The sequence below is a fragment of the Apaloderma vittatum genome, unplaced genomic scaffold, assembly GCF_000703405.1.
Source record: "Apaloderma vittatum isolate BGI_N311 unplaced genomic scaffold, ASM70340v1 scaffold14577, whole genome shotgun sequence".
Lineage (NCBI taxonomy): Eukaryota > Metazoa > Chordata > Aves > Trogoniformes > Trogonidae > Apaloderma > Apaloderma vittatum.
The window spans coordinates 77,473-91,455 of record NW_009726155.1 but is presented as its reverse complement, the minus strand read 5'-3'; the positions used below and the strand labels follow the sequence as shown (position 1 = coordinate 91,455).

The 13,983-nt window shown below is 39.4% G+C and overlaps 1 protein-coding gene across 1 annotated transcript in view; it reads left to right on the top strand.

The window, feature by feature from the left end:
• The window catches only part of PDZRN4 (PDZ domain containing ring finger 4), a 103,808-nt gene that overhangs the window by 51,124 nt on the left and 38,701 nt on the right, over positions 1-13,983 (top strand). The window contains exons 2-3 of the mRNA XM_009873184.1: positions 8,070-8,323; positions 9,904-10,006. Coding sequence (XP_009871486.1) covers positions 8,070-8,323; positions 9,904-10,006 — 357 coding nt within the window. The remainder of the gene's footprint in view (positions 1-8,069; positions 8,324-9,903; positions 10,007-13,983) is intronic.

Sequence of the window (13,983 nt, the reverse complement as noted above, 5' to 3'; positions counted from 1 at the left end):
TTTCCCACAGACTTTAAGTCTCATTATTCACTGCTTATAAAGTCATTCAAGATATAAAAAGTCTTTTTATAGTAATGAAAGAACTCCCACAATTAGCCAGAAGGCAGCCATCTATCTTTTTAAACTACTTGGTTCGGAGGAGACCAGGAGTTTCAGGCGTCTGTACATGGATGAATTGTTATGACAGTGATAAGTGTAACATTCATGTGGTGATGCCAGCCGTGGCTGAGTTCATGGAAGGCTAGGGGGTTTTTTTTTAGAAGTGAAAGAGAGAAATTTTCTTTGTTAATGAATTGTGGAATATGATTTCCTGAAAAGGAGAAAAGTGACTGCATGTTATTTACAGAGTACTGAAATCCACCATTCATCTCTTTCATTATTCTTTGGAAGTTGCTGATGATTAAAGAATGTTGTTAATCTGTTCTCCTAAAACTTTAATAGCAACTACCTTTTGAAGTACCTTTTCTCTGAGAAAAATACATACCTAGCAGAGAAATTGGAGGGTGAGCTTGTCCTAAAGCAGAAACACTGTGAAGTTCACAGGAGCATACAGCATTCTGTACAGGGGCTAGAGATAAGAATTATTCGTTCTGAGCACACACACTGGCCTTTGATTGTATTTTTCTCCACCATCAAAGGGTTGCTGTATGTGGTAGATCTCGTGAGAGATTTATATAATGTCTTATCCACAAATAGAAAACAGTTGCGATGATTAATGTAATAAATGATGGTCTAATTACATCAAGAAGTAACTCAATGTATTTTATGCATGCCACAGCTACTTTAGTCTTTATTGCCCTCAGGCAGAATCTTAACATCATCAGAAAAACTGTTTGTCAATATTAAAAGCAATTTACATAGTAAATACACTCGAGCCTTGTTACATCATCATCTGGGTTAGCTGAGCATTCCTGTCGGTACCAGGAGGTGCCGGTGAAGGCAGACCTCACAAGTGTTCAAACAGTTCAGCTGTCACCGTGGGAGGATGACAAGTGTCAGCATTCCCGCCCTGCAGGAAGGGGACAGGTTCAGTGAGAGGGCACTGAGAGGACTTAATTTCATGGACAGGAAGGATGCAGGAATCAGCAGGCATGAGAGAAGAGAGATTCTTGGGGAGCAAAGAAGGGTCTACACTGAGAGAAAAAAGGTAGAGTGAGAAGAGCAGAGAGCCTAGGAGGGAGGAGAGGAGAGAGAGACCAGAAGTAGCAAAGCGAGGGAGAGGAGGATGAGACTGGGAATACCAGCTGGAAGAGGATGCAAGAAGGATGGTCATAGCAACTACTAACAGGTCTGCCAGGTAGATTGTGGGAGTCAGAAAATGAGAATAACAGCTGCTCACAAATGCATGTCTAGTGGCACTTGTCTCTGGGCATCTCACTATGAAATTATTGCCATGATTCTTAAATTTACTTTGGTGTTTTCATTTCACTCACAAACCAAGAGAATTTCAGATAATAGTACATTCAAAATGCAAGTGATTCTTTTCCGAGCTGTTGCTGTGCTTTCTGAACTGTGCTTTCTGAGCTGTTCTGATGTTGAACATCGGCACTAAAGGACTTGAAAGGATCTTTGTGAGATGTGCATTGCTGTAACACACAGTGAGGAGGTGGAGAGGTTATTCTCCAGTAACACAGGCTGCTAAGCTTCATGTAATAAAGTGCAGGAATTCAGGTTGCATTTTGGCCACAGTTTAAAACTACTAACTTTTTAAAAGCTAGTGCTTTTAAACATGTTGGAGCAGACATAATTATCCTGGAGGAGTGAATCAAAGAATCATGGAATCGTAATGGCCTGGGCTGGAAGGGATCTTAGAGATCATTTAATCCGGACTCCCTGTCATGGGCAGGGACTCCTCTCAATTAGATCATGGAACACATGGAGACCGAACGGGAATAGAACCCGTGACCTTGGTGAATTATAGCATCCAAGTACTCAAAGACATTTGTGGTGAACAATGATTGTGCCTATCCCAGCCAGCTGGAAGCAGACTGTAGGCATGCATTTAAAACACCATCCCTTTTCTATACTCAATATCTGAAATTCAATTAGACAGCCAATAACTTTGAGATTTAAAAACCCAAACTTCCTTCAGTGATCTTCAGTGATATATTTGCTTACAGTAGCCTTCACTTTTCTTTCAAAACATGGAGCACAATTCTAGACATGACGTTCTGGGACATGCTTCTTATAATAGCTTTTTCACTTTAGTTAAAGAAGACTAAGTAGAGAAAGCAAAATCCTGGAGAAAAGGACATCGAAGTAGAGTTTGTATTTGTTGGTGAAACAAAGTTAAACAAGCACTTCTACATTAGTTTTCTTGCTCACTATTTTGGTCTAGTTTGCTGCAGTTCTGATGAGAGCTACTTCTCCATTCCCTGGACTCAGGGCACTTTTTCCAGTCAAGGTTAAAAATCCCTGTGGGTAGCTCATTAGAGAGTACTTCCCAACAGTGTCCAGCTCTCTGCTGTGGTCTTTTGAGGGTGTTTCATCTCCTTCATAGAGGGGAGCTGCAGCTGTCAGACCTGTCCACAGGTGCACTGATCATGGTGGACAGTTCTGATAAAATGAAGCATCGTCTAGAGGCCAATTGAAAGAAAGGTGCTCTTTTTTTTCTCACAGCTGGTGTTTATGTAATCAGAATTGCTGAGAAGTCACTGAGTTGTCTCCCTCTGAAATACGACTTTACAGAGTATGAAAAGGTGTATTTCTATGTTTTTTCACTTTTTGTAGCATTTATTTTGTCTTGCTTAGGTTAAGGCTTAGACATAGGCTTTTCGATCACAGTAGATTTCTGGGAAATGCTTGGAAATGAAGGATGATGCTGGTTTTACATAGGAAGAGGCACAGAAGGCTGAAGTACTGGGCATTGCTTGGATCTGTTCGGTATTGTTGAACGGCTACACAAACTATAAAACAGGATGAACCTCAGTTCTACAGGTAACAGAGATGTAATTCTTGTTAAAAGACTGTGGTTCAGCTTCAGCCTGAGGGAAGCAGCCAGAGCCTGCATGTTCAGAAACTTGCATAACTTTTAGGAGGGATGACAAGGTGTCATGGTCAAGGCAACGCAGGATCAAATGGGAACAAGCAGTGCTTAGCTCCTGTGGATGAAAAAGAGGAAATATCATTAACCAGAATAATAAAAGTTGTCCCTTTACTGAACTTGGTGTGGACCTGGACTGAGGTAGTGGTATTGGGTGATGGCCGAATTTCCTAGCTTTCAAATTAACTTGCTGAAGAAATGCAGCTTAGTACTGAACTGTAACCTAAAAGATTGCCATGTCGAATGCCCTTTCTGTGGATGAGCTATCATGTTTGCGTTAGCAGAAGAGTTGCAGTATCCTCCCCTGCATGGGTATCACTGGTAGCTCACATGTTCTGTGCCCCCCTGTCCTACCTGGAGAGCTTCATAGCTGGTAGCCATCAGCAGTGGAAGTTTTCTAGAGTCTATACATGCTGAAAGATGTATGTCTGGGAGGAAGGTGGTATAGTTTTGTTCTTTTTTTGTGGCTTGCACTTAGGGAGGGCCCAAATTCCTGTCCTAAAGAAGGACTGGTCAGACTAAGGGATATTGTTCAATCTTCTGTGCCAGTTTGTTGTCAAGGATGAACCCAAGGTGTGATAGCCTGGGTATATTTAGAGCGAGGGACTGGAGGTAAAGAAACTGCTGTGATGAGAGCAGATTTAGCACCTGTCAGGTCAGAGGCATCTTCTGCATGGGCATTGAAATCTCCTAGGACAGTGAGCCTTGTGTGAACTCCATCATCACGTCAGACAGCATCTCTGTCATTTCACTGGGAAGCCCTTATGCCTGGATGTCTCTGGTTATTCGTCCTTTTGCCTTTACTGATTAAACGAAGGGTCTCCAAGGATTTTGCTTCAGCAGAGCTGATCTTAAATTTCTACTTGCATATGCTGGGTATTTGCTGAGGGTAGGAGGTTATCTCATGAGCTGCTAATATGACATCTTTCGTGATGGTTCCATTCACATGGCTACATATCTTCTTTCCTTTGTTTTTCCTTTTTTTCTTTTTTTTTCCTTTTCATCTCAGTACGGAGGAAGTAGAGGCTACAGGAAATATATCAACATTTCTGGCCCTTCTGATTCAAAAATTCTGGCTAGTGTTAAATTAGCAAGGTCACAAAAGTGTTAGAAGATGAGTATATTCCATTTCTCACTCACAGACCCTTAAATCCAGGAAGCAGTCTTCATTGAAGGACTGAGGCTTTTTTTGCTTTAGAACTCAAAGCATGAGGATAACCTAACAACTATTTGCCTATGTTTTTTTATAGCCACTGTTTTGTTATTTAGTCCTGTCTCTCGTTCCTTCTCTACTGTCCACCTCTATGTGAGTAGGAATAAGCCTATGTACAGTGGTGTTGGTGTTAGAAGTGGCAGTTGGCCAATGTAAGTTGATTTGTTGATGAAAGACAAAGCCTGTTTGCTTGTTTATTTTCTGGTGCTGATGAAGTTTTGCATGTGGCTGGATTTAGAGCAAGAATCCAAAGAGGATGGCCGGAATCCAGGCAGTGGCCACCAGTCACTCTGGGAGAGATGTTGACAAGTGGCCCAGACTTTGCAGTGCGTCCAAACGCAGGGCGAGAATGTTCATTAAACAGAAGCTTAATCAAACAGGGCAGCAGGATGGTTTACATGAGAGAAGATATATTCTTTACTTAACATTCACAACTTGCTTGTGGATTAATTAGCCCATCTGCTACAACAAATGTATTCCCTTGTCTTTTTGTTGACTGTTAAAAGTGACGGATTTCTCTATCCACTTAAAATAGTACCCTGGATTCCACTGAAAGTAACCTTTCTGAGGCATGGAATTTATTTAATCATCCACTAAGAACCTGTAAGTGACTTGCTGTAAATAAGTGCTCTGCTGTCTACAGCTCCCCGGGTAACTATATGTGAGTGTTAAGCTGGGGGATAATGCAGGAGGCAGAAAACTCTTAAAGAAGCTACGTGAAGAGAGCTTCCAACCCCATCTGTAGAATTGGCTTTAGATTTTAAAATAAATTCTCTCTTCCCAGCCCCAAGTGGGCAGGACATCTGCCAGCACAGAGTAATTCAGCTGCAGATTTTCTTCTGAGAAGGGAGGCATTCATAAATTAGGTGACCTTTATGCAGGTCGACAAAGTGTGTTGATGAACTTCAAGTGACAATTTAAACAAGTATTGTGTGTCTGAAGTGCTTGTATTTCATAAGAAACCAACGTAAAGGATGGAATGTTTGTAAAGTCTTTAAATCAAATAGGTATTTAAATGAAAATAGGGGTCAGCCACAGGTTTCCAGGATAAATGAAAATGCGTATCTTTTGTGATTTTTCACACTCATGTGATTTTAAAATATTATTATTCTTTAGAAATCAAATTTACATGTAAATGGCATTGTTGTGAATTTATGTCTGTTTCCTCAGAATAAGTGATAAGTATTGACTGATGGGAATAAACAGAGCTGCTAGTTTTCCAAAATAATCTAATAATATAGTTTGTATGCTGTCCAAGTATCTCTTTGCTTTGCTGTTGCAGATCTGTGATAAAATGGTCAACTTGTGCCAAAACCCATGTGGTTCAGCTGGAATACAGAAGGATTGTGTGTTTTATACTTGAGTAGGGGAAAAAATGATATGTGGTATTTATTCCCAAGCATTTGTTTTTAGGAGAAACACCATATACTTAACCAAAACTTTAAAGTATTTGAAGGGTTTGGGGAGACAGGAAAGTAATTTTTCTGTTCGTGGGGCCTTAGGAATGAGTGTCACTCAGGCAGCCTGTGGGACACTCTTGTTACAAATCCTGCAGAAACTGTTAAAAATTGTGTCCTTGGTAGGATCTGAGTTAGAAGCAAGGATGAAGCAAAAGCTGGAATTGAAGACTGACTGGAAGACCCAGGCTCGAAGCTTTATCTCTAATTGCCTCTATTAGACAGAGTTGAGTCTGAACACCCTGGCAGTATAACTTGTGCTATTGGAGAGGATTTGCAGCAGCTCCCTCCTTGGGGAAATTTATTTTGTTATGACATAGATTATTCTTTGACTGTTGTAGCCCTTCCTCTTATATACCACTGATATTTAGATTAATGTAACCTAGGGTTATAATTTGATAGATTATTTAAATAGTAAAATCTTAACATAAAATCTTAATATTTTTGGCTTCAGTCATCAGAGAGACCATACATATACATTAAACTTAAGTGACCACACTAACTGCTGTTCGTGTTGCTTGTTCACAGTCTAGGCTGCAGGGGTATGGTACTTCTGGGGATCCCAGGCATTCAGCACAGGGAGTTGTGAGCTTTTTTATGTATAGAAATGTTTCAGAAAATTTCTAGACTTCTCATCACCACATACAGCATTAGGGCTAGTTAGAAAGGTCAGCTGACCTTTGCATTGGTGGCTAGGTATTTTGCGTGTTCTCATGGGTAGCGCAGCTGTGAAAACGTTGCTTGTTTGGAAGTTGTGTCAGAGAAAAGCTTGTTCTAACGTGTACTCCAGCATGTACTCTGGAAATGTATTGAGTTGTTATAGACATGTAATTAACGGGTAACAGTATCATAGCCATCCACATAAACAGACAGGATTATGGTTACACATGTTTCCTCAAGTGTGACATTTTTAATTGCAAATGCTTCTTGTGACAGGCTTAAAAACATTACTCAAGGCTGCTGAATGGCTTTTTTGAGTTTGCTGTTGTTCCTCTTCATATGTTATTCCTTTTTGACAAGAAAGTTCCAAGAATTTCTTGAATGAAAGAGTGATGTTGCAAAGAAATTTTGGATTCAACCAGTATTAACAGGCATTGGGTGACAGTCAGTTAAGGGGCTGTCTCATTTCTGGAGGAGGTTTAGACTTAGTTCGTTAATCAGAAATTTTATGATTTCATTGTCTATACAACACAGGTAATTTGGTCATGAACTTACAGTAGAATCCTACTTCTTATTTGCTGCCATCATAAAGATTTTGCCAGGAATATAAATTTTAATCAGGTTTTGGTGCCCTCCAGATGTTCAGATTTCTTACTAAAAACCCCTGCCTTTCTACCCCAGCACAGAATCATCTCATCTCCCCAGCAGTTCACAATAATTAGGTCCTGTGCAGCAGCCAACAGCAGTCCCATTGCTCTGGAAACAGCAAAATTGTATTTTCTGTGTAAAGATGTTTCATGACCGCTGTGTCCAAGTGCTTAGCTGCTGACGGCCGTAGACGAATTAGCTGTCACATTTTGTAGTGGGCTAATACTTGAGAATTTTGCCCTAAATACCTGAATTTATATAAATTTAGCATCACCCAGCCTTGCAGTTACCTTTTCTGATAGCCTAAGGCCTCATCTACACCAGGAGAAATTTGCTGCTTTGCCTATAACAGAGAAGAACCTTGCCAGAGTCTTTTAGTTTTGTCAAGCTGTGCTGCATTTGCAGCATAATTTTCTCTGGTTTATTATTCGTCTGTTTGTAGCAAATTATTTCTTCAGTTTGTTTGATTTAGATTTCTCTTCCCTTAAAAGAGCAGCAGCTGACTGTGTTAGTCAAATCTTCCTGTCTTCGGTCTTAATGATTGTATAATGGCCACAGCAGATAAGTGACAAAACATTGAAAATTGGCTTTGTTTCTTTTTAGACATCAGAGACATGTTTATTGACATCTGCATTAATAACAATGCTCTACCAGAAATCCTTTAAAACAATTGCATGCCACACAAAATGCTGAAATTGAAAATTAAAGGCACCTCTCTTTTTTACTTGTATTTTATGAGGTGAATAAAATAGCATGAGAGAAATAATTTTTAAACATCCTCTTTAAATACTGTGGTTTCTTTGCTGTGTTTGGATTCTATCGGGACAGTTATGGAGGAGTTCGAACCATTTCTAATTTCTAGTGAAGATTAAAGAATTTATTTTCTCTTTCCAGCTTTGTCTTCCCTCTTGCATGGATGCCAAAATAAGCTGCAGTCAATGGAAGCCCTTAACACAATAATTCATCCCCTTTTACTTTACAGCCATATTTTTTATGCTGCCTTTTCATTTGTCAGTAACCTTTGGTATATTTTTCTGGTTTTCTCTAGGTCAATGGGAAGGACCTCTCCAAGGCCACTCATGAAGAAGCAGTGGAAGCTTTTCGCAATGCCAAGGAGCCAATTGTAGTTCAGGTTTTACGACGAGCCCCAATTAGCAAAGCTCAAGGTAGCTCTCAGGATGTTCGGCTTGTGGATGCCAGTACTCAGACTGACATAACTTTCGAGCACATTATGGCTCTGGCCAAACTAAGGCCCTCCACACCACCAGTTCCTGATATCTGCCCTTTTCTGCTTTCAGACAGGTATGATTTATCTTCTCCTGCTGTTTACCTGTAAGATTGAGGGATTACAATGGTAGACTTGTTGCCTTCTCTTGAAAAAGTCTCAGGAACACTTTAAATAAATCACAGCTGTAGTTGATAATCATTGTCCTGTTCAAGCATGAGATAATTTTCCTAAACTCTGATCATGGATTGAAGCTACAGGAAGGAATCTTGACCATGTTTTCTTTGTGTTCATGTGTTTGTTCATACAAAGCTAAATCCTATTCCAGAACACTGCTTCTGTGTTCTAAAGTATCAGAAAGGCTTCTTCAAACCTAGAAAGACTAGTCTTTGTTGCTTTCTCTTCCAGATTTCTTACCAAAAAATAAAGGAAACAAATTATTTAATTTAAAGGTCTCCTTTTCAGAAGCAAAGCAATCCAAAAATACAGAGATCAAAAGTACAATTTCACCTGTCATATGGTGAATTATATGAATTTTATTATCCCTCAGTTGAATTCTTTGAAACCAATTGAATGCAAATAGCAGCAGGTGGTGCTTATACAAAGACGGGGCATAGCCTTTTTCCTCTTTGGTCATCACCTGATGACTGACATCATCTAGTGGCTGACCCTTTTCCTCTGTTGGTAGCCAGCAAAGCTATGATAGCTGTAGAGCCTTTCCACTGACTTCCTGGCATGTCATGCATCTCTGCAGAAGTGATGCTAATGGAGAACATACCACTTTTGACTTTGATATAGCTCCATTTTTAGAAGTTCTAGGTAATCTGGGTAGATGATTGTCTCAAAGAGAACTTGCCAGCCAGGTGATGGATTGAGCCTATCACTTGCTGCTACACAGCTAGGAACATGCTACGTATATATTTTTTGAGTTGGTACTGGATAATACTAAACTGTGTGCTACTGTGATTGAAGTTCCTATGTCCTCGGCATGAGGAAAAGTTTCCTACCTCTGCTAAGATAGATCCATGCCAGGTGCTGCTTGGTTGGGATTCAGCCTTGGGTCTAAGGCTGTATATAAATGCATATTGTAAAGACCTCATTCTTTGTGCTCCAAGTCCATTTGACAGTGCAGTTTACTGACATTTTTAAGTGTGCAGTTAACTCAAATGCACTTCACCACTCTGTTATCACTTTAACAAAAGAGGATAATGCAAGTCTTGAGCAGTTGGTGAGCCTGGTGTGGGTTGTAGATTGTGGACATTCAAGACTTTATTACCAGATAATTAGTGAGTTGTCCCCAACCATGACACAGCACATGAATCTGGAGTTAGGTACCTTTATGAATGTAAGGAATCCCAAATTGTCACAATTAAATAGTTTGGCCCGAAACATACCCTTTTAAGAAATCACCCTGTATAAATCTGACAAAAGATGAACCCAGCAAAATGAACTCAGCTGGAGTATAAGCTTTGTAAAAGAAAATAGCCCATTCTACTTTTTGGTACAGTTCCTTTCAGGCTATCAGGCCATTTCAGAGTAGTGTTACAGAGATAAGAAAACTACAGAGAAGTGGGATTATTTTTTTTTTACGACTTTTTAATTTAGAAAAACACTATTGTCTCATCTACTGTTATTGTACTGCTTTTGTTCCACATAGCTGCCATTCTCTTCATCCAGTGGAGCATGAATTTTATGAAGGTAATGAGTATCTTTCCAGCTTGCCTGCTGATGCAGATAGAGCAGAGGACTTTGAGTATGAGGTAAGATCACTGGCACACTGCAGCCTCTCTTTCTGTTATTACCGATATGGTATTTGTGCAGCTGTTAGCAGGCTCCTTTGAGAAAAATAAGAGTGGGAATACTTCTTAAAAAATGGACACCAAAGGCTATTTTATTTTATACCTGTGTAATGTCACAGGCTTTACTGGGGTTAGGCTGCACACATGAAATGTGAAAGCAGAATTCTGCAGTCAGTGGCTACATGCAAGTCCAGGAGGCTTATGAAACATGCTCCCTCTTTGTGCAGTGGAGACGGTAACTCAGATGCTTTGCTTGTGCAGTTTTAACACTTTAAAGCAAGCCTTTCTGAAATTAAAAATGGTTACTAGAAGCTTAATTGCCTTCCCCCCGCTAATTTTAAGGATTAATTTGCCTTGTATCTCATGCCTTAGAGAGAAGTCTTACAGATACCTGGGTGTATATTTGAGTGTTTGTAAGATCAGGCTACAATTTCCAAAATTAATATAACTTGAATTACTTGCTCTTTTATATTTGACAGTGTAAGTATTACAATTATAAAAAATTGTGCTCTGTACCACAAATCTCCTATTGCTGTTATTGTATTGTACTCTCCAGTGACAAGGGTGGATGTGTTCCTGAGTCACTGGAAAATTGTTATCTCAGGCATCTCAAAATGACAGCATGTGATTGGTGATGTTGCTTTTTATTAGATTTTCATCTTAGTATTTACATAGTCTTCTTGTTGACTAGTCATTAGCTTTTCATGTTTTCCAATATTATCCAGTACAAAGTATTTGTAGGGACAAGCATAACTAGCAGATGGTTCTTTTTATTATTAAACAGTGGTGAGTCTTTGCATAAGTTCAAGTGACTGTGTTTTAAATAAGAGTGATTATGATTAAATATCTTTAATAGAAGATTAAAAATATCCTATCCTTCTGTTTGCTCTACCTTAGGAAACCTTTTTAAAGGTTTCATATAGTGGGTTGACATTTGGAAATGAAATGAACGGCAAAAGCTTTGGCAAATATGCAGTGTGTTCATTTTTATCGTGTCTATAGCAGCTAAGATGCTCTACTGCAAGTTCAGCCCATTGTTCTTTACTTCTAGCAGTCCAGGGATTCTGAAGTTCTTCCCCCAGGAAGCAGAGAAATCAAATAATATCTACTTAGTGAATCTCAATCAGAACAAGCAAACTTTTATTTGAACTCCTCAAAAAATCATTGCTAGGGATTAGTGAAATCATTATTTCCTCCCAGTTGGGTTTTGGTGTGATATCTCACAGCACAAGAGTCTCAGAGCTTAAGTTCTGTTTTGAGTTCCCATGAGTAATATAATATTAAATTTCTCTGTCAAGTATGTTTGTTTATGGTCCTTCTTCCTTAAATGCAATAGAAATTTGTTTTCTAATAATATTTAAATGAAATAGCAATGTAAGCATCTAGAAAGAGTATTTTTTAAAAATGGTTATATAAAAATAATTTTCACTATTTAATCAGAATATAAGTGACATATTAAAATACTAACAGATTTAAAGAGTCTACCTGGTGGAATCAAGTCCTTTTTATGACCATTATTAATCCTTAATAATATCTGGCATAAGTACTGTGACAACGGCAAATGCTTGGGCAGGTTCTCAGTTGCCTGTAATCTCTACTAATCACACCATCATAGTCATTAATGTGCTGTCAGCTGTGATTCAGTTGCCCAAGGCAAATTCACTGAGTGGCTGAAATAAAGTGTTTCATGTGAAATTTAAATAGGGAAGGAACTGTCTAGCTTCCTTCGAGATGAATGCTTTCTGCTAAACATGAAAGTTTTGAAGGAGAAACAAGAATATCTCAGAGCCTTTAACTAGCAGAGGTCTAAACATGGAGACATTCCCAAGTTTTAACCCCATGTGGTAATGTTATGATTTAGGTTTCTCATTTGTTGCATTATCTGTTGTTTCAGGTACTTATTAAGCTCCCTCCCTATAACTGGGTAGCTGAAAAAAGTAAGAGCATTGTCACCAGAGATATAGATCTCAATCCCAAAAAAGCCTCTTATAAAGGACAGTCAAAAGGGATTCACTAGCTGCTTACTTCTCCAGGGGATGAGCAGCAGGACAGTGAGTGGAGGAGAGGCTACGGTCCAATACTGTCAAGCGTATAACAACAGTATTGGCTCAGGTGTATCTTGCTGTGGGCACTCGGTCCCTGGTGTTTTCTGGCTCCTCAGTTACGCCAGCATTACTTTTTGTGAAACGGATGTGAGAAGTAATCCAGTATTTTTTAAAAACTGATTTTTAAGAAAGGTTGTTTTCAACGTAGCCCAGCTGCCTGATATAATTTCCACCATAGCTCTACAAGTTTCTGTGCTGCGTGGCAGTAGCAGCGTGGAAGGAAAAAGTGCTCAAGCACTTGGGAAGACAAGAACTTATGAAATCAGCATTGCCCATCCAGCATACAGGGCTCAAAGCATGAAAAAGAGAGGATGCTTGTGCCACCATGAGGGCTACAAGCTTGGCAGAAGAAGCACAGTCTGCTCTCTATCTCCCACCATTGGGAAAGAGGTTTATTGTTATTACTGTGCTTTCTGGAGAAGGAAGATTGTATCAATGTTTTCTGATTTTGTCATTCTTTTTTTCTTTATGACAACTTTCTTCTATGATCCTTAACAGTGTGAACCACCAATGGTTGGAACGTTTCTGGTGTGAACCTAATCACACACAGCAAAAATCCTGCCTAGTGTCAGGAGTATGGGCCAGTTTTCAAGCTGCACATTAGCATTTCCCTTGTACTAAAAGGATACAGATAAGCAGGTCTCTGTGGCAAACTTCATAGTTTTTAAATATATTAAAAGCCAAACCTGGGGATTTCAGAAAAGGATTGAAGCATGATAGCAGAAGAACTAGAGCAACACCTTTGTTTCCTAGAAATGGTTTGTAAGTTAACAACACATCAGTTCTGAGACACAAATGCAAAATACTCAGCCAAATTAGGAAGTCAGGAAATAAGAAGTCTAGCAACTGACAATCTGTAAACAAGAATGTTTTCCTGAGAAGGAGAGTGTCCTGGAAAGCTTTGGTCAGCTTGGAACTTGCTTACAAATATGTGCTGACATTTAAGTACCTGAATTACCACAAACAGGAGGATCATATTATGACAGCCAGCACTGAGGATGTGAACTTACACTTGCCAGTGGATTTAGTAGGATTAGACACTTCAAGACTTCTACCCCATTCGTAAGCTAGAAAAACCCACTGGATTGTGTTCAGATTGTTGCAGAACAATAAACTCAAGTATGAGCCAATTGTCTTGGAAGGATGAAGTCCCTGGAAGGCTCAATTAGGCACTGTACAATACCATACTCTAAACAAATGCCTGGGAAAATGATGAAGCTGGGGGACTGCCGATAGCCAGCTTGAGCATCCTTATGTTGCTGCTGCAAAACTTGTCCTAAAAAGAATCTGGATTGTTGATAGATATTGAGACAAGAGTCAGAGCCAGCATCAGTTCCTGTTGGCAGAGAGATCAAAAGATTTGCAATTTTGGCATAATCCAGATACCCATGAGAACTTTTAAGATAAAGCAGAAATTGACCAATTTGTGAATGCTCAGTTAGGCTTGCAGTTGATATCACTGAAAGAGAGCCAAAGATATTCAGGACAAACCCACCCAGTCTGGCTGAGAGTGGCTGTTGTGCTGCTGGAGTTACATCATGTGCTGCTGGATTTTCATTATGTGCTGTAACACTTCCTGGTACTGATGAGGTGAAAAAACTAAAAGCATCCTAGCCCCCAGTCTGTGTCAAGCATGACTCTTAATTTTTTTCCTTTAAGAAGAACAGAGGATACTGGTGCTGGAGTGGTATAAATAAGCTAATGGATGTGCACTTCTTTAATGACATTTCTGAACCTAGTATCCAGCAGAGAGAAGCATTATGTACTTGGTTTGAACATTGGCAGTAATACAGAGATTAAGGAGACAAAGTCACTTAGATAGTGGGACGGTGA